At 34.6% G+C, this 19992-nt stretch overlaps 2 protein-coding genes across 10 annotated transcripts in view; one reads left to right on the top strand and one right to left on the bottom strand.

The window, feature by feature from the left end:
* Nucleotides 1-19992, top strand: part of Ror (tyrosine-protein kinase transmembrane receptor Ror) — a 267537-nt gene that overhangs the window by 52289 nt on the left and 195256 nt on the right. The window lies entirely within an intron of this gene.
* The window catches only part of LOC105734977 (uncharacterized), a 52562-nt gene continuing 41761 nt past the window's right edge, over nucleotides 9192-19992 (bottom strand). For all 8 annotated transcript variants that reach the window (XM_086914785.1, XM_086914784.1, XM_086914788.1 and 5 more), the window contains 2 exons: nucleotides 13304-13440; nucleotides 9192-12833 (listed from right to left, as the gene is read on the bottom strand). In XM_086914785.1, the coding sequence (XP_086770911.1) occupies nucleotides 10320-12833; nucleotides 13304-13440 (2651 nt within the window). In that variant the 3' untranslated portion in view covers nucleotides 9192-10319. The remainder of the gene's footprint in view (nucleotides 12834-13303; nucleotides 13441-19992) is intronic.

Below are 19992 nucleotides of genomic sequence, written 5' to 3'. Positions count from 1 at the left end.
AAAAGCGTATAGTTTCTTAGCAGCTAGAAACTACGTTCCTCTTCAAACCGTTCTATCTAAAACTCATCGCTTATGGAATAATCAAAATCCATTTCCATCGCTTGTCTACATTTGTCGCGAAAGTCATATCCTCGATCGAGTTTCCAACAACGGTGCCAAAGTCTCGCAGCGACTACTGTAATCGTACGAGTCGTTTTAGAAAAGAAAGAGGGAGCAAAGGAAGATTATGAAAAGTCCAGTTCCGTTTACCGGGGAAAAGTTGGGCAAATTTATCGAATCGTAAAGTCGGAAGTTTTCGTCGCGAACTCCTGGGAAATTGGAAGCGGGCCGATAGACGACTCGTTACATCCACCTACCCCCTTTATCCAGGCAGGACGGCACAGTATATCGTGTATCTTATTCCCGTGTATCCGTCTGCGCTCCCCGTGGAGTTCCATCGACGTTCCTTCTTTTTCTTCTTCTTACCTCGCCTCGGCCTTCGCGTTTCGTCCTTGCCCGTCGGGCTACACGCTGCTTCGTGACACCTAATTTTCGCTTGTATCCCGACACGCTGCGTTCCCTGAATATATCCTTGGATGCTGTGAAAAAGGATTCCTGGTATACCGGAGGAATTAGCGTGAAATCCGCATGAATCTTGGTAAAAGAAGTTTTTAGGTGGACTTTTTTCGATTTTGGGATTGTTGGGCGCGTGTGTGCGAGTAAGGTTCCTCGAGGTTCCTTATTTGTTTTAATTCATTTGGGAATTAATGTTAATATTAATTTATGATATATTTTGAAATTATATGGATATTTCAACTAGTATGTATATATTTTTAATTTCAAGTTAATACTGGTAGAAATTCGAAGAAATCCTTCGATATTAAGCGACACGCTCGACTAATTCTGATTCTAATCTCATGCAAGAAATAGAGTCTAATTTCCCTGGTCGAATAGTTGGCGTAACCATGTTCCCAGAAGTTTGATGTTCCTAACTCTATAATCCAGGTCTGTCTGAATCCTGACGTTTCCGTTGGTTGCCCGGAGAATCAGGAAGAAGCATCCAAGTCCCTTCTAAGTCCTAGAATTAGAATTTCCGGTGTTTCTGGCCTGGAAAACGACACGGGGATAAAACTACACCGTGAAATCCTTGATATCTCATCTCCTTATCTTTTTACTATACACACTAAATAAGACCTTCCTTTTTTATCTCCTATCACTTAATAAAATTTCAATTCAAATCAAACAGGATTTAACAGGATTAAAAGTATAAAAATAAGAATATAAGATCCTCGTTCAGTCAAATTAATTATCTCCTATCCCTAAAATCTTCCCCCAAATATATGTATTCAGGAACCATGCAGATCTACGCTATTAATAACAAACAACTTCTATCCCAAAGACACGGAAATAAAACCGTCCGTATAAATCCTCCACCTCGTTCATCCAACCGTCGAAAACCTCCGCTAATCGACACGCCCGAACGAATCATAATTCTCGCACAACTACGCCCGCGTGTCCTCCGTGCCCGAAGGCCTTGGTCTCCAATCTTTTAAAACCCTTATTAGCAAACCAGCCCTGTTTCACGCTCACGTTGAACACGTGTCCCCGGAACTCGTATATTTTTGCGGATGCACACCGAGCTGTAGCCACAGAGAGAGTGCGCGTGTGAGAAAAGGAAGAAGAGAGGGAGAAAGGTTCATCGTGGAAATGAATGAGCGTATAAATCAGCGTTAACGATCGTTCTGCAAACAACTCGGGAGGCCGACCGGTCCCCAAATTAAATAAGTCCGCACCGATCTCTATCGAATCGTCTTTCTTTTTTCCCCACCTCTCCCCTTCTGTCCCTCTTCCTTTCGTTTATTCCCACCTTGGTGTATACGTGTGTGTGTATCTAAACACGAGGAACGAGGCATCGATCTACGAAGGAATGCATTATTCTTAGGTATTCGAGATTGCCTCGTTCCCGTGCCGATTCTCGCTGCTTTGCATATAACAGCAATAAGGAGAAGATTTATGCGTTTGATACGATAACCGCGCGAGATCTCGATCTGTCCAGCAGCTGTTGATTCCTTCTGCTTGGAGTGTGCAAGTGTGAGGAACGAATAAGTTGTACTCGAAGAAGAATTATTTTAATTTAAGAAATTTTTGTACTATTTACAAAATTCAAAATGTATGATTATACGTATATAATTTCTGTCTATGCAACACTTGTAATTTTGATATTTTTGCACGCAAGTTGAAGAAGATCGTATTACATACGATTGAATAAAATAATTTGAAATATCTATAATTATAGGTTAAGAAGGTATTTTTGTATTTTCGATTAAACATCGAGGATTAGTATTATGAATCATTTATCCCTTCAGTTATTATCGTATTACTTATAATTAAATAAATTAATCTACATATGTATTAGAGATTAGATAGTGATTCTATTAAATAAAATGATCTTTAAATGGATAAGTATAATCAAGAAGCACGTTTCTTCATTAATCGAATATCAAAGATTCCATGATTATCGTACAATTAAACGAAACAATCTTCAAATAGTTAAGAGATATTTCTGCGTTAAATAGTTTCAAGAGAAATATCAAGATTGACAAAGGGTTCATGGGAGAATTGCACGTGGCCCGTGTCCATTAGCGTGCACAGGAAAGGAATTCCCATTTCCGGCGTACTTTTAAGCGGTTCGATACTCTTTTTAGAAACGCTGCATCCACGGAACAAAATTAGACACGGGAGAAACGTCTTCTGCGACTGCAGATTCGTCGTGTCTCGTGAGCTCTGCTAAGTGTATATATTCGTGCGTCTACAGTGAGTACATTAGAGCGTCGGATGAATTCATTATGGAGTTCGTGTCTACATAATGGGGGCCGTTTTACTCGCGAATTTAGAAATATACGATTTACGATTAAACGGTGGGTTTGCTCGGATAACGTTGTTTGTTTCCATTCCATAATTTTAATTCGTACATTACTTCGAATGGAGCCAGATAATAATATAATAGCTCAAAATATTTTCATCCTTGATTTATAAATAATTTAGGAAAATTTAGGAACTCAATTCTTTGTTATTCGAAAAAATATATAAAGATAATTTAATCTTAAAAAATATAATTTCTTTTTACTTTTGTTTATTCATAAATATATTTTATAACAGAGATTAAAGGTATCGATGTAAATATATTTAAAAATATAATTATCAAATAATACTACGAAATGACATAGTTAATTACACGTTGTGATCTAATTCAATTAAAAATAAATTTCAAGAATAACAATATAAACAATAATGAAATCCTATGGGATAAAAACAGGAATTAACATCCTTAAAGAAAAAAAATAATTCGCGTTATTTCTCTGTGGAAGATTCGAAACGATTAACTTTTCGGATGGTGTTCCGCTCGGATCAAAAGTGAATTCGACACTTCAACACACTTTGGAATTTCAGAACTTTTTATTTCTCGTCGGATCAGCTTACATTCTACTCGAACAGCCCCAACACCCTTCTCTTTTCTCCTTTTTTTTTTTTTCATCGAGGTCGGATCGCCAGGAAATTTGAAACTGAGGGAGAAGCATCCGCGATAAAAGTCGAAAGCTCGGTGAAACGTTCTCTTCGACGATCGAATTGCAACGTGTGTCGTGCAGAGGTCTCCGAGGAAATTGCGTTTCGATGATAAACTGAGAGATTTTTAATATTTGGAAATTGTCGTATGATCACCAATGATTAATCTTATAATACGACTGCAATTATTCGACGTTTTCAATCTCGAAGATGCAATAATTATTGTAATGACAACGATGTAGGTAGATCATTGTGAATAATGAATATTAAGGAATGATATTTTTAATAATTGAAAAATAATTTAATATTTTCGAAATTTTGCATTTGAAGCGTTCTTTCAAAAACAGCAGTGCACTTCGACAATGTATTTTCTATAAAAAAATAACGTAAAAGTTAAGATTGTTATTTCATCATACTATTTAAAACACAGATTCTTTCATTAAACGTAATAAAACTGTAATCTTGACAATTATTTTGGAACAATCAGCAAGGGGAATTTTCTTACATAAATTGAAAAATTTGTTAGAAACTCTTTCGCAAACATTTACGATAACCTCGATAATCGTAAAATAAAAAATTTACGAAATTCTTTAATTCCTTTTACGACAATTCGTATAATTTTCATAATTTCTCGTACTAGCTCGTGAAAAGAGATCAAAAGGTATCAATTTAGTGCGTCGACAATGCATCGTTTGTCCAGAGTTCATCCATCGGCGCATGCAGCTCGTTTCGCATGCCGGTGCAATTCGCAAATATTTGCGCGACGGAGGAAGGATTGCAAAAACGTGGAGTTCCGGCAGAACCGGCTCTGAGTGTACAATACGTGCGCTCATAACAGGATATTGGATGTTTCGTGTAAATGAACCATTTGTACCGCGCAATGTTTCGCTCTTTTTCTCTCTCTCTCTCTCTCTTCGATCCGTTCGAGTTTTTAATCGCTTAAAGCTTCTTTGAATTATCGATCAAAGTAAGCTTGAATTTTTCCTCTCGTTCATCATTTCATTTCAGAGAAATGAAAATACGCGGATGTTATTTGAGTTACGTTACACGGCTACTTATTCAGAGGAATTTTTAATTACGACAAAAGAGCGGTAATTCGTGGCAAGAATTGTACATATGATGTGCGAGATTAATTAATTTTTGTATGATTAATTTTATGCGGATTTATTATGGTGGTAAAAAGAATTGTGAAAATCGAACAGAAAATCGAATTTTTAATTACGACAAAAGCGGTTTAATTATCAGTTTAATTAATCAAAGGATTGTGCAATTTTTATGTAGTTTTTTGTAATTTTTTGGATGAGCGATAGAAATAAAAGTATGGAAAAATATTAGATTATTATCGTTATTAATTTTAAGATTTGTTGATATTTATATATTGCATATGTATAACTTGAATATAAGCTTCCTCTAATTATATAATACGTGGGCTTTATACCATTTCGATATTATCAAAATTTCTAACTAATTCTAGCATTCGAAATTAACAGAGTTCGCGTAGAACGATCCGTACGAAAGTTCATTAATTATTGTGATACGTTGAATTATTAAATTACCAGCGGTTAACCAATATTTCGACGCAATTTAGAACGTAAACTATTAAATATTAATCGAAATTAACAGTTAAACACCTATATATATATATTAAAGGGAATTACCACTTTCCACATAAAATCTTTTGATATAATAGATCATAGAGGAAAGTAAATAGATCATACCTTTTAATTTTTTAAAAGAGCAATTTCAAAGTTATCTATAATTGACACTTGTGATTAAAATGCTCGTATTATAAAATTTATTAAGTTTTTTTACCTCTTCGAAATATATAAATATAATTTATGAAACTTTGTAAAGTATAATGAGTTATATGGAGCAAATTTCGTTTCAACGGAATATCATTCGAAATAGATGAAATCAAGGCCAAAGTTGTAACGACTTTTCCAATTTTTTTAAAACTTGTTAAACGAAAAGTATTACTATTAATTCGTAATATTCTATCGCACTCTTATCATAGAAAAGAAAAAAAAATTGTATTCGAAAAATGAGAGAATTCTGAAAAAAAAAAAGAAAATATACATTACTCACAAATTTTAAATTAAAATCAGAATTTCTAGTTCAGATGAATTTCTTTGCAAGATAGAATTTTCCTTTTTTCTTTTTCCTGACCGGTATATCCAATAACCTCTTGGTTGGGAATTATAAAGAAAAACTTCGGCACGGAGCGAATTTCCGCGAAGGAGGAAATAGAGGGGGGAAAAAAAATGTCGAAATTACCGGATGGAAGTTTCCAGGAAAATATTCCTGCAAGGGTTCTCCGCGTCCAATAAAAAAGGCGGATGAAAGTGGGTGTACAAGTTTTCTCGGTAAAGAAATTTCAAACACTTCGCGTTCTCCGCCCTGTGCAAAGAATGCATCCGTGCCTCCGTTGTTTTCGCGTTCTACTATATAACCGGTGTTACACACTCGCGGCAGTTTCATTACTCTTTCGTCGTGCCGCCCAATTTCGACGCGCGGGCTGCAAGCTTTATTACGTTCTCTCGCCGTTATATCGCTGGACACTGCTGTTCACGGTGGCTGGAAATCGTGCTTACCTCGAGATTTTAGGAACGAAAAATTTTTTCCCTTCGTTCGAGTCTTTGTTTATTGAATTTTATTGAATTTGGAATTTGATTGGATCATAAAATTAGTTTTCTAACATCTTTGAATTGTTTTTCAAGACGCTTTTCAAAGATTTATCTTTTTAAGTCTTTTCATGTTTCAAGATGTATTAACATTTCTTCGATTTTTTCGAAGAAGGTTTGCTAAAAGGATGACGATTCTGTTCGATATTATATGTTGTTTCCCAACATTCTTTATTTTATCTCAACGGTTAATTCATAATAATCAATTTTAAATAACAAAGAAAATGAGTTACAATTTTTACAAATTTACGAATTCTTCTCGTTTCAGGTAACTATACGCCTTTGCACAAAAATTCCCCCTTAAAGTTGGACGCCATCCTGACCGGAATCATAAAGGCTTTACGAGGTGCGTAATTAAAGCTGATTATCTTAACGGCCATTGTAACAGCCAGATATCGTCCCCGTCTTCTCCCTATAAATACTTACGATAGGCTTTTAATTGGAATTCATGGGCTCAAGTGCACACTATTCCCATACGATAATCTTGGTTGTATCAAAGCGATATCGGGGACTAGAGACGAGTATACCCAGGCAAACGTGATAAACGTATCTCTCGTGAAGGTTGTTGCACAATTACGATAAATCCTTAGGGGAGACGATAATTAATAGTTGAAAACAGGCCTTGTTTCCTTCGTTTGAGCCCTTGTAAATAGATGGCTCGTGAAGTCGATTTAATTTTTTATTTTTTATTTCTTCTTCATTTTTGTCAAGAGTTTTCGAGAATTCATTGGAAACAGGTTTCGAAGAGGCGTGAGAATATATATTTGGATTTTAGTGGATTCTGGACTGCGTCTGGATAGCGACGTGAATTTAAGGAATTTGAAACGTTTTTGAGGAATTTCTTCTCGGAAATTTTTCGAATATTTCTTCAATTATTTTACGCTTCTATTGAAATTAATAGAGTTTAGATTTGTTAGTAAACTCTTATCGTTAAAATTTAAAATTATATTTTAAGGAAATAACATGGATATAATATTAATGATGAAGAAAACTAATATAAGTTTAAAAAACAAATCTTTAAACGTCATGTATGGCGTGCAAAACAATCTCAAACAACATCAAATACCTTCATTCGAGAATCCCTTGTCTATTACGATCAAAGAGTACATATTATCTCCTAACAAATCCCTTGTCGAGGATAATATGAACGAATAATTAAACGATCCCTTAACGTACATTTACACTACCTGATTTAACTCGTTTTAATTTTATTAACAAGGATAACTTCGATGCTGCTCGATCCTCGAGTAAAGGAACAACAGCAATTTTCCATCGCACGACAAATGATTCCATCCACTTTTGAAAACAAAGCCTTCCACGTTTTATCCTTTATGCCACGGTGGCGAGAATCATGCTCGAAGCGAAGAAACAACCCGCGACTGACACTTGCAAATGACGTTAGTCCCGTATTAACTCTGTTCGCGGCGAGACAAAACGTCTCACGCCGTTTTCCAACTACGGAGTCGCCGCCGCCGCCGCCGCCGCCGTCGTCGTAAATTAGTTCCAAGTTAATCGGTGACGGCGTAGGGTTGCGAGCACCAGCCTCTTCTGGAAAGATGGCCGCGCGAAAAGAGATAATTTGCATTTTAATTGCGCCAGTCTGCGCCACTCCACCCCTCTCTGCTCCCTCGTCCACTACGTTGACACTGCTGCACCCTTGCAACTTGCACCCCGCGTCTTTTCTCACGTTGCCACGCAAAAAACCTTTGTCTCAAGGCTATTGTACCGTGTACACCTCTACGAAGAACGGTGGATTAAGGATGGTTACCTACATCTGGATATCTTTATCGTTTCGTTATTTATATTAGTAAATCGATTTTGATTTGATTTCGATCACTTTTATTGTGATCGAACTTTTCTTTTTATTGTGATCGAACTTTTCTTTTTCATTTATTTTGTTGGTATCATTTAAATTTAAAATTTCGAACATGATTCTCACGATCTATCTCTGGAATTTTAATAAAATGGAATAAGGGAAATTTTGAGAAATATAATAGAAACATTTATTTTACGTGTTTTTAATTTCCCTTCGTATCAATTATTAATTAAAAATTCGCGAGTAAAAGTTTTAAAATAAATTATATTTCAAATATTCTCAACTCGAGTCGTAAGAATTTAGAATGACTTAACAAGCAAAAATACTTGTTTACGCAATATTTAAATATTCAATCCCATTTGTTGAAAAAAATCAAAGGGCATTTCGCGAAAAGAAATTATCTCCACCCGCGATTTCCCTCGATCCATCCCCTTTTCTCTTAAACTTTCCATTCGCGGAATAGCAAAGAAGGAGGGGGCGGGAAAAAGGGAGGAGGAAGCGTTTAATTGTAAGCACATTCAATTTACCCGGCCGATCTTTTTCTCTCGATTTCTTTAAATTTCTTCTCCGCTCCATCGAAAAGGGTGGCCAGTGGAGGTGGTAGAAGAGGCGTGGAATAACGGGAGAAGTTTACGGAAGATGCTCGCGAACTTTAACTTCCGCCCCTCGAAATCCTCTGCATTGAGGCCATTAATAAATGGGGCTGTTCGAATAAGTTGCGTAGAATAATCAATAATTCGATGAATTACGGAGAGGGATGAATGACTCGGCGAAAGTACGAGGGATTCTGGTAATTTCTCGTGGTAATTTCTCAGCCAGTGCTGATTCGTTAAAAGGAAGAGAAAGAGGTATCGCGGATTGGAAAATAATTGAATGCAAATCGATGGATATTTTTTCTAAGGTATCGATGTTCCAAAAATTAGTATAAAAGATTGAAAGAGATTGAAAGAGAAGGTTGATTTTTTTTTGTCAGCTTATAGAACTATGTTTAAGATCGATTGGGATATACTGTTCTGTGTAAATAATTATTCTTTCATTTTTTCAATAAAGAAGGATAGGATAGGAACGATTTGATCAAATTTCTAAGTGCACGTGGGTTAAAACAATCGATCATAGGTTTGACTCAATTGATTAATTTGTTACTAATGAAATTTTAAATATATCTAATTTTATTCATTTATTCGAAAAATATATTTTATAAAAACGTTGGTTAAAATTTTTATCCTTGATTATTTTTTTTTTTTTTTAATAAATTAATACATTCATATATCTCAAAAAGTAAATTATAAATAGAACTATAATTTCTTATCATTTCAATTTTAACTTATTTAACGTATATAGTTTTTTTTACTTAACATTTACATATATTTCTTATCCCTCTTATAAGAATCCCCTTAACATAATTAAATGCACAGACGTAGTATTCCTTAACTTAACATTCTTAAACTTAAATTCAAATTGTTAATTCAATATAAAACATAAAACGATCGAACTTTCATTCCATCCAATTGTTCACATTCTTATCAAGAAATGATAAGATACAAAATTATATATAATAACACCACAACACCACTTTCCACCGACTCAGTTTCTTCATGAAATTTTTATCGAGACCTATCATCGATGAGGCCTGATTAAATATTAATCCCCTGATTCGATCCACTTGCACCTTAAGTGTCGAGAGACCGTATTTTCGTATTCTTGGCAAGAACTACCACGACTTGCGACTGTCACTTGAATGGTAACTGGTTTTATGGTGTCCTGGTTCCGCCTGGCCCTAGTTTTACGATCTCTCCCATTGGCTGCAGCGGTTGCCTTGTAGTTACGCCAAAGGTCGATACGCTTCCTCCTCGTCCTCCCTCCCTTTCTGTTCGATATTTCCCTTGCCCACTCGAGAAACCGCTCGTCTTAAAGGTGGATCCTTCCAAATCTGGCGGACCTTGAAAACGTGAACGATTTCCTACTGAATAATTCGCCAAGAATTTTTTACATATTTCCCCGCAATTCAGAAACATCCCTTCCAATATTTGCCATCCAACATTTAAGACTCTTAAGAGGAGAATCTTTTCAACTCTCTGGAGAGAAATTTCTTCTTCTAAAACGAATCCGTAACATGGACGATTATTACAATTTAAGCCTCATTCGTTCATTCAGCAACACGTATCATACTGATTGAAATGAAAGGCAAGGGCCAGACGCTAATAAACCATCTCCGCAACGCAAACAAAACGTTTAATTAGATCCGAGGAGATCCACCAATAAAACCAATTACCAAGTCCCTAAACACACCCGTTGCCCCAACAGGCGCACCAAGGCACGTTCCCACTGCTGGTACTCGCCTTCCTCGTCTTGGCTTCGTTGCCAATCTCTCTGCTGCTAACAGAATTAGTCCTCTCCCTCTCAGAGTTGAGCGCCTCCTTTTCCCTGCCTATGTCCAGGCTGCCGCTCCTCACGGTCCTCATCGAGGTCAAGGAGGGCCTCTTCTTGGCGTTAAAGTACAGAGACACCCTCCTCAATTGCTCCTTCTTCGGCGAATCTTGACCCGATGAGGACGACCTGCTCTCGTTCTTGTCCTCCTGCCCTTCTGACGTAGTCGTCGTCGTCGTGATGCTAAGCCTTCTTGTCCTCTTTCGACCGATCACCTTACCCGGAGACTCGGGCACCTCTGACGAGGTGACGCTGCTCTGCTTCTTCAATCTCCTCTGAGCGGCCGGCGACAAAGGTTTCTGTTCCTTGCCAACGTTCCCTTTCTCCTTTCTGATCGTCCTCTTTCTACGCTGCCCGCTTGGCGTGCTGGGCGCGCTCTCCTCGTGGGACAACGCGTGCTCGTCCTCGTGATGAGAGTCGCCGTCTATGGAGGTCTGAGTCTGGGCCGCCACCTTCAGCGCCAGATTGTCGTAGTACATCATCCCCCTCTGTGGATACACGGAGCCCCCCCTCGAGAAATAGGACACGTTCTGATAAATGTTTTGTCCGTGCAGATACGGGTTCGGGTTCAACCTGCGACCAGCATTGAACTCGTAAGGTGTCGACGGGCCTATGAGGGTATGGGGGCTGGGTCTTTCGAAGGACGTCACTTGGATCTGATGCTTGTTCACCGGGGACATCAGTTTTCCGTTGACCAATTGGTTGGTAGGGATGAGGAGTCGGTTCTGATCAGTCTGCCTGTATTTGTCCCCGAAAGGTAGCACCCCTCTCTTGAAGGTGGAGGTTTCAGGGTGGGGCGTTGGGTAGTAGCACAGGTTGTCGTCGTTCACTTGGACCGACAGGGGTCTGGTGATGTTGTTTTGGTTCATATAACCGGCGGCCGCCTCGAAACTTCGTAGAAAGGGATTCTTGAAAAGTCGATAGTCTATAGTGGGTAACTTTGGGATCTCCGGTGTGTCGGGGCTGGCCGCCTGCTCAAGAGCAGCAGGCACCCTCTCTGCGCGTGGCGGCTTCAAAGTTACGTTCAGATACGACTTGTACGGTTTCGAGTCTGATATATTGTCCAAAGTGTTGTCGCTTCGGGTCAACATCTGTTGCTTGCCTTCAGCCTGATTGGCAGAGACAGGCTGCGACTTGGTGGACAAATCTTGCCACGACATCGACTTTGTTAATTGATTACCGGTGCTAGATTTCGCGTTCTCGATCAGTAGATTGTCCGTGCTCAGGAACGTTCTCTGTTCACCTTTGTTATTCGGAAAATTGTCCTCGTATGGAACTGCCCCGTTCACGTACACGTCAGGTGATCCCTTCATGTATTGATTCTTGAAGATTATAGTGGACCCAGTCTTGTCGCTGCTCGAACTATTTCCAGTCCCAAGGTAACTGATCGTGGGCGATGATTCCTCGCTCTGTTTCTTCACTTTCGAAGGCAACGGGGCGAAAAAGTGTTTCGGCTTCTCGCTTCCCGACACAGGACTCTCCTCCTTCTTCGTCCTCTCGCCCCGATCCAACGAATCCTTCAAATTTCCATTCGTGCTCCATCCATTCTCGATTACATTCTCCGCGTTCTCAGCTATACCAGGATTGATCGTATTATTCGTTATCATCGAACCATCGATCTTTCTTCTGTGGAACGAGGTTGGCAAAGAAAAACCACCGATCATCTGCCCAACAGGCTTCGTCTGATCCTGACGAATCCCAGTAAACGTCTGCACGCTCGTTAAATTAGCATCGGTTGTTCCAAACGTGGCCACCTGCGTTTCAGGTATCATAACGTTGCTCTGCCAGCCTGCAGGTGGCGCGTGCAGTATCTGGTCGTTGATCTGATCCACGCTTGGGCCACCCAGGCTCACAGAAGGCAACAGTGGATCTATCGGGATTATAGGATCTGCGTTTATTGGCGGGCAGGGAGCGGTGGTTAGCATCGACGCTGGTTCCGTGGACATCATCAGGTTCAGCGTGCTTGGGAATTTGAAGGGACACTCGGTATAGTAAGCTGGGCTGCTTAGGCAGGTCGGTGATTGATACGCGCCAGGGTAGAAGGGGACGTTTTCGTGAAGTTGCCTCGATTTCAGGATGGAAAGGGGACTTTTCTCCTCCTTGAATTGCAAATTATCTTCGGAAGAGATCTCTTTCTTGTCTCTTTTAGGCTCCTCCTCCTCGTCGACTACCGAAAGATCGTCAAAGTCCACGTGCAACCTGTGCAGTGCGCTACTCGCCATTTTTTCGGTGGAAATTTTTTGATTCTCCGCGTTTTCTAGTTGCTCGGGTTCCTTGGTCGTGTCCTCTTGCCCATTCTCGCTGAGTTCCTCCCCTTCCTCGAAAGAGTAGTCTGATTGTACATCGTCATCCTCGTCGGAGCGATCCTGAAATAGATAGTTATTTTAGTTTTTGGTAAAAACTTTTCCCTAAGATTTTATTTGAATTTTGTTACGTTTAATTTTAGTTCCATTTCATATTAATCGTATGATACAAATATTGCTCTGTAATCTATATTAATCCTAATAATTGGTTCATAATCACTATATTTATCTAGTTGCTTTCGATCAAAAATTGATATTCGTCTTTTTCGTAACATAAATATTTTTTGAAGTTGAAAGGCACGAAAATTGAAAGATTATATAATAGGATTAAGGGATATAATAGGTATCGCTTTAGCGTCGATATTCGTTCTCATGACGTAATTCGTACATTAATATCCCATCAGTAACCTTACAAACCAGAATCCAGCTTCGAAAACAAACTTCGCTATCAATCAAACGGTCGAAATCCCGAAAATCGACGCATCGATCACTCATCTTCGCTAATCCACCCAACTTTGGATAGCCACCCTTACCTCGTATTCTTCGCTTTCTCCGCGGCTCTTCTGCCTCTTCAGTATCTCCTCGAGCTTGTCGTACTCGTCTCTGAGGCTCCATATCTCTCTACGTAGCTGCTCGTTCTCCCTTCGCAGCTTCTTGATGTCGTTCTGACCTGGAACCAAAGAATTAAACGTCACTTTGAAGAACCACGATAAACTTCGTGCGATTCGTTTTTCCTTCTTAAATCGTTTAATCCCTATGCATCTCATAGATTGTCATGTTTTTTTGATTCAAAGTGATTCAGTCTGACTTTTTTTTTACATAGAATTGAATTGAATGGAGAAATATCACATTTCTGATATTACTAATTCTTTCATTTATTGCTTTTGTTTTGTTACTTGTTGATATTTTCTAGAAAAAAGTATTAGTCTATTTAAGTCCAAGAATCATTAGATTTAGAATTGGAAGATATTTCAAGATATTTCATAAAATTTATTATATGATAGACGAAGAGAATACGAATATTAGTTGATAACAAATAGTGAAGGCTTTTTATTCGAATCTTTATAAAAATAAAAAATTAGAACGATATATATGTTTCGCAAACTACATATTATCCCCACATGCTAATTAAATCGAAATTACAAGCAAGAAAAAAAAAAAGAAATCGAGAATTTCAGAGAATTTTACACGATGAAAATAATAAAATAGAATAAAATTTCTCCATCGTAAAAAGAAAATTCCAACTCGATCTCCATCATTGAAAGGTTAATCACGACTCAAACAGCGTTGGGTCACGAATCGATCTATTCCACCTATCGAAACGATCGATCATTGGTCAGAGCTCTGGCAATGATCTCTAACCCTTCGTCTTTCACTGCGTCGAAGAAACCAGGTAATAAATCACCCGGGGGTGAGATCTTCCAATTACTTAACCGAGAGATACGAATAAACTTTCAGCGAGTCTAATCTCATCGACGAATTGGCGGATATTCGACCATTCAGAAAACAAATGAAAAAATCGCGTTAAAACAAACGCTTCTAATCCAAAACCATTTAACTTTTATTCGAAACATTTTTTAATATTTGCAAAAGCAAGCATGATATATCAAATAATGTTATTCGGTATAATATATTATGTAATCGGTTATTAAAAACAATAGAGATATTTCAAATAAAAAAATACAGTGCTTGAATTTTTCAAAAATTAAAAAATTGATAAAAAACGCTAAAAAGATAGCATTTATGATAGAAAATAAGTGTGCAAAAAGAAAATATCTAAATTTACATAAATTATGAAAAAAAATGTTATGTTATGTATAATTGTGAATAAATGTATGAAAAATGTATAAAAATTCCTTTGTAATTATATTATCTCCTAACAAAAAATCGAATTTTTGGCCGAAAGTTTTGTTCTATTGTTCGAACATTCGGAAATTTCCAAGAATTTGATATTAGTTCATAATTCTCAGAATTTGATGTCATTTCCAAAAATTTTAGAGATTCCGAAAATTTGATGTCATTTCTTGGAAAAATTTTTCGATCGACCTTCTATCATATCATATTCTCCTGATACAAAATCGAATTTTTGGACAAATATTTTATCATGGTTCAGAAAATTTCGATCTTAATCTTTTTTATTAAATATCTCGTTTATTATTCATATTATTAAAAAATATTTCGAATAAAAGTTGAATGATTTCGAAAGGTTAGATTCTGATGCCCTTAATTTTTTCGTAGATTCATAAAAAACTTGTCAACCTCAACTTTATTTTTTTAAATCATATATTTTTTATTATACTAATCTATGCATCTTGACATTCTCTACAAAAATGTGTAGAATTATTTATAGTAAAAAATCATTAGCTTAAAAGATATTTAATTAAATTTATTTGTTTTCGAAATTGTAAGTTTTTTGCTATATATCGCTTGATACTTTTTTTAGATAGAAAATGCTAAAAAAACATCAATAAATAATGTATTAAAAAATATACAGTTCTATTTAAAAAAATGTGTTTATAAATTCTTTATGCTTCTATGTTTAAAAAAATAAATAACAATAGAATGTGTCCCTCTCGAAACCATTTAACTTTCATTTGAAATACTTTTTAATATTGTTTTAATAATTATATTTTAATATTATTAAAAGCAAATAAAATATTCCATACGGTAGAAATACAGTGTTCAGTATATTCTTGAATTATTTAAAAAATATTAAAATGATTAAAGATGCGTAAAAAATTTTTGTTATTTTTTAATAGAAATAAGTTTTGAAAGAAATAAATATCTAAATTTGTGTAAACTGTAGAAAAGAAATGTTTTAAGTCTTTGAAAAAATGGTAACAGTAAGAAAAATGGTAAAAAAGTAAGTATGACAATGATAAATATATGATAAATGTTCGTTAGTTTGATCATTTTCAAAAACAACTAAAAATCCTTCTATCAACTTAAATAAAAGAAGAATTAATTAATTTCTGTGCCAAAATGAGAAAGTACTGAAATAATAATATGGTAAATATTTAAATGGTAAATGTTTTTAATATTTAATAAATTTAATAAATTTTTAGTGCCACAAAAGATAGTAGCTAAGAAAAGGTAAATAAATAAATAATGATAAGTTGAGATAAGTATTTCTAGAAATTGAGAAAATTGTTGAGAAATATTTAATACCGCAAAAAACAGTAGCTGTAAAAATGTACTTATATATTTTCCTGTGTTTCTATATTCCTATTATTCATATTTCTTAATCTTGAATATTCCTGTGTTTCTATACTCTTATTATCCATATTCTTTAATTGTATTCATTCTTGTATTCCTATACTTTTATTATCCATATTCCTTAATCCTGTATATTCCTGTACTTTTATACTTCTATTATACATATTCTTTAATCCTGTATATTTCTATATTCCTATATTCCTATATTCTTATATTTATATCCATCAATCCTGTATATTTTTATATTCTTATATTCTAATTATCTATATTTAGTTTAATTAAATAAATCCTTTAGTTTAATTAAGTAAATAATTGAAAAACAATTAATCAAGAAACAGTGAAAAAGATAAAAAAACGTAAAAAGATAAAAACGAGGTAAGTAAAAATAAATATTTCTAGAATTAAGAAAATTGTTAAAAAATGTTTAATACTTCAAAGAACAGTAGCTATAAAAAGGTAAGTTATAAAAGGTAAGTAAAGATAAATATTTTACAAATGATTTTTTAAATTATCGAAATTTTTTTTAAATAAACACCAAAAATGTAAATAAACCGAGAATATAAATAAATATTGAAAAAATAAATAAACTATGTGCAAACAAAACGAAATTTTAATTTTCTGGCCCAAAATTTAAAAAAAATTTTTAAATATACTAAAAATTTTCTTTATTCAAAAACTTCGATAATTCCAGGAATTTGATGTCATTTCCAAAAACTGCTAAAATTTTTGGAAAAATTTCTCGATCGATTTCCTATCAAATTATATTCTCTTAATACAAAATCGAATTTTCGAGTAATAAAAATTTTTAGTCGAATTTTTAACATTGTATTAGGAGAATATAAATTAATAGGAGGTGACACAAATTTTTCTTAGAATTCCAAGACTGATATTTTTTGACTTTTTATCAGAATAATAGATGTAAAGAGAATAGAATTTATACTTATCTTTTTTCATTTATCTTCTTATACTTACCTTTAATCAATTATATTTTCAAGAATTAATCATTTTTTAACAGTTTATCTATTTCTAAAAGATTAAAAGAAAATATAGGATATTAATAATGAGATATTAAAAAATGAGATAAAAGTTATATAGTTTAAAAAGAAAAATATTCTTTTCTTAATGTTTCACAAATGAATGCATTGAAGCCTTATGGAAATTGAACGATGTTTCTTTAAATAAAATTGTATATCTTTTAACTAATAGATGCAACAGTATTCTCTATAAAAATGTACTAAGGCATTCATAGAAAAAAACTATTAAAAATTTAAAAAATATTTAATTAAATTAAATTATTTGCTATATGGGATTTAATACTTTTTTTTTCATAGAGAATGATAAATGCATTTATTGAAGCATTAAAGAATGTAAGATTCTATTTAAAAAAATCATAACATTAACTTTCATAAATTCTCTATGGATTAACGTATAGTAAAATTAAATATATAAGAATATTTTTTTTCGAAACCATTTAACTTTTATCTGAAACGTTTTTTAATATTATGTAAAACAAACGAGATATATTATATTCTAAATAATGAATATAAAATAAAATTTTAACTCTATTAGAAGTAAAAAAAATTTTATTATTTTAGTATTATAAAACATGATAACTTTCATTATGATATAGCTTTCATTATATATAAAAAAGAATATCTACATTTAATAATAATAATAATAAACTGCGTAAAAAATATTTTAAAGCTCTGGAAAAAAGTGTTACTTGGTAGAGAAAATAAGTATGCAAATAGTAAATGTAAGATGAATATTTAAAACCTTTTATTAAATTATATTCTGCTGATACAAAAAATTAAAGAAAAATTTCAATCTATAATTCGAAGAAAATTCCAAGAACTTGATATCTTTTTGTTCTAAGAATTTTATAAATTCTCAAAATTTGACATCATCTCCAAAAACTGTTAAAATTCTTGGAAAAATATTTCCTGTAATACTATGTTCTCCTAATACAAAATCGAATTTTTCGTTCGAATTTGGAAATTTCCAATGATTTGATATCATTTCTTAGAAAAATTTTTCGATCGACCTCTTGTCATCATATCATGTTCTCCTAATACAAAATCGAATTTTTGAACAAAAACTATCGCTCAAGGAATTTCGATATTATTTTTGTTATTAAACATTTCATTTATTCTTCGTAATATTAAAAAGTGCTTCGAATAAAAGTTGAATGGTTTCGAAAAGACTATATTCTGTCTTCAATTTTTTCGTGAACTCATAAAAACTAATCAAACTCAATTTTATTTTTTTAAACAGCATCATATACTTTTTAATACATCAATCTATGCATCTTGGCATTCTCTATAAAAATGTGTAGGTCCATCTTCTTTCCCCTTTCTCGTTACACGTTTTTGATCGATTGTCTAGAGATTAGGAAGTCGATTAGATGAACTTCGCACGCCATTGTGTCCGTTCTCGAGTGATTAATGCGATCCCCTCCCCTCTCATCGAGAGGAAACACGATGTAGAGAGGAACACGTTGCATTGTCGCGAGATACAGGTGTGCAGGAAGTACACTTGCCTCGAGGAGTCGAGACGATAAGTATGTGGAAGTTGGTGCTTGTTTGTTAAATAGGAAGTTTGCTGGAAGTTTAAGTTTGATCTTCGATTTTGATAAATTCGAATGCAATTCTTGGATATTCTCAAATGAGAGGAAGTTTAAAATTTTTATACTCAATCAAGTAGAGAGATTATTCTTCTTGATCCTATCTAAATTTGTTGAATTATTTAGAAAGAAGTATAATGAAATCTTTATTCGTTCAAACATTTCTAAACGAGATAAAATTTTTGCCAATCATTATTGTATTACATTTAACATAAACTTCTAGTTTCTTGTTTTTTCCCAAATTGAGAAGAATATGCATAGTTTTTCAAGTTTTATCACTTTTTTTGAAATACACGCTAAATACGCAGCAGAACCAATGATTGAATAAATGATTATCGAGAGAGAATATATCCGTTATATGAGATTAATTATTCTATTCGATACATAAATGTTTGCCACGTTGAGTAAAACCTTATTAATTATTCGACGTTATTGACACCCGAATCAAGGAAAAAAAAATTAAAAGCGTTCAATTTCAATTTATACAGATATTATAGATCGATCACAGCAATCGTGAAATTATCTTCGACTTCGTCGCACATATTTATATAAATATTTTAATAACGTTATTACGAATTGGGGAGGATATTTTGAAGGCTTCGAAATAAAGACGACGAAACTTTCGCTCGATACCGGAAGTCACGAGGCGTTCGCCATTATCCTGTTCGAAAACTGGCGCTTATCGGCCGTGCAAACACGCTTTATAAGCAGTCGCGTGATAACAGACCGCTTAAGCTTGGTGGTCGGCGTGCGTGGCGCAACAAGAAAAGCCACGTGGTAAATCAGGATTAAAGCTGAGAGCTCTCTGCCCGGAAATTTAAATAAATTAAATCCTTCCGGAGGTTCATAAATTTGGATTTTCCGGCTGGACATGGTCCGCTATTTCGATCCTATTAAAACTTCCTCGTCTCTATCTCTTTTTGAATTTTGTACTTTTTTTTTTTTTTTATTCTTTCGCCATTTTTCCATCCCTCTCTTTTCGAAGAAATCGTTTTATTCGATTCCTCGATCGAGATTAATTAAATTTTGAAATGAATTTGTCTTTTATTACAGGTAAAGAACGATGGTTTAACGAGTAGAAGTTGAACAGATAAATCTTGTTAAAAATGGGAAATAAATTGAACACTGTTGAGACGATGATTTTCTGAGAACGAAACAATGAAAACACGTCAAAAAGGATGATTGTCCGGATCAATATCTAACGTATGCTCGTATTTATAGATTTAGCGACTTTTATAGGCATCGTATTTTGCAATGCCAAGTCACTACTTGGATTTTATTATTGGATATAAATCTGTTCTATAATACGTATATATTCTAGTTTTATGCATGGATGCTTTTAGTGCTTTGGGTTTTAACTGTTTCAAGATAAGTTAAGCTTCT

The sequence above is a fragment of the Apis florea genome, unplaced genomic scaffold (assembly GCF_048593485.1).
Source record: "Apis florea isolate Af1SG1 unplaced genomic scaffold, ASM4859348v1 contig_3741_pilon, whole genome shotgun sequence".
Classification (NCBI taxonomy): Eukaryota; Metazoa; Arthropoda; class Insecta; order Hymenoptera; family Apidae; genus Apis; species Apis florea.
The sequence above is the reverse complement of the archived record's forward strand: the minus strand, read 5'-3'. Positions and strand labels throughout refer to the sequence as shown.